This window comes from Merops nubicus, unplaced genomic scaffold, assembly GCF_000691845.1.
Source record: "Merops nubicus isolate BGI_N331 unplaced genomic scaffold, ASM69184v1 Scaffold30463, whole genome shotgun sequence".
Taxonomy (NCBI): Eukaryota; Metazoa; Chordata; class Aves; order Coraciiformes; family Meropidae; genus Merops; species Merops nubicus.
In genome coordinates this window covers 1-1,279 of record NW_008598736.1, presented here as the reverse complement: position 1 = coordinate 1,279, position 1,279 = coordinate 1, and the positions used below count along the sequence as shown (strand labels likewise).

The 1,279-nt window shown below is 50.4% G+C and overlaps 1 protein-coding gene across 1 annotated transcript; it reads right to left on the bottom strand.

The window, feature by feature from the left end:
- Window positions 1-36: 36 nt before the first annotated feature.
- On the bottom strand, window positions 37-375 carry LOC103769916 (homeobox protein Nkx-2.5-like). Its single transcript, XM_008937159.1, has one exon. The coding sequence runs from the start codon at window positions 373-375 to the stop codon at window positions 37-39; it is 339 nt and encodes a 112-aa protein (XP_008935407.1).
- Between the last annotated feature and the right edge of the window lie 904 nt (window positions 376-1,279).

Below are 1,279 nucleotides of genomic sequence, written 5' to 3'. Positions count from 1 at the left end.
AGCCCCGGGGTCTCCTTCCCCTGCCCTCCCTTCTTCTCAGCTCGGAGGCCACTGGCGAGCCCGTTCCTCGCGGGCTTTACCTTTCTTGTCCGCCTTGGCGTCCTTGGCCGAGTCCATTTCCACGTAGCTTTTAACGTAGTAGGAGCCGGGGAAGGCAGCGGAGGTTTTGGCCGGGTGGGGCTCAGGCAGCTCCTCCCGCAGGTCGGGCAGGGCCGGGGGCTCGGCGCTGTACGTCTCCTGCTTGAAGGTGGCCAGCATGCAGGAGGGGGAGGACAGCGAGGAGAGCTCCATGGAGGCAAGGCCGCTCTGATGCTGTTCCAGGTTCAAAATATCCTTGACCGAGAAGGGTGTCGTTGTCACAGGGCTAGGAAACATTGCGGAGGAGAGCTGGGCAGCGGCCGGAGCCCACAGTCATGGAAGAGTAGGTGAGGAGCAGCCAACCTGGAGCAGCGGTGGAGCGTGGGCTCACGGAGGGGGCACATAGCATTCCCACGAGTAGCCTTGACTTGTGCACTGGAGGCAGGTAGGACCAGACCATAAGGGAAGAGAAGGAGGGACTAGGCAGTTTTTGGGTGACTTTAGCTTTCTATTGGCCAACATTGCAGTGATGGTATGAGAGATGCAAAGTTCCATGTCACCTAATATAGTAATACATCTCAAAAACATCCCCACTCATTTAAAGGGGCGGCACTGTATTTATCCAGCTTTTCCCCGCTGAGTTTGTTGATCCATTTAAAAAAAAAAATCCAGAATGGCCTAATGTGTACGAAGCCACTATCTGATGCCATCTATCATACAGTCAGATTAAATAAACAGGCCGTGAGGAAACCATCAACCAAATATGTGCTGATTTCATTTTTTTTTTTTTTGAGTGTGTGAGGGAATGGAGGTTTCGCTTTTAGTATTCTGCAATATCCGATCGCAGGAACTACAAAACGAGAGTTCACTCGTGTGTGAAGCGCGGTCAAAAGGAAATACGCGCTTAAATTTATATGGATATTCTGAAGCACCACAATGCCAGCAAAATCCAGCTGGTAGGAGAGAGCCCCTAAACACCCCCGGCCTGGCTTTGGAGGGGAAACGACCGCTGGGTTTTCCCCCTGCCCGTTTGTAAAGCTTTCAAACGAAAACAATAACTGTCTAAAAATAAATAAATAAATAAAATTAAAAAGCCAAAAAAACCCCAAACAAAACAGACAAAATCAACAAAATAACAGTAACAAAACGCCAAACACGAGGGCTGAAGGCACTGCAAAATACACAGGGGTCCTTGGAGCAA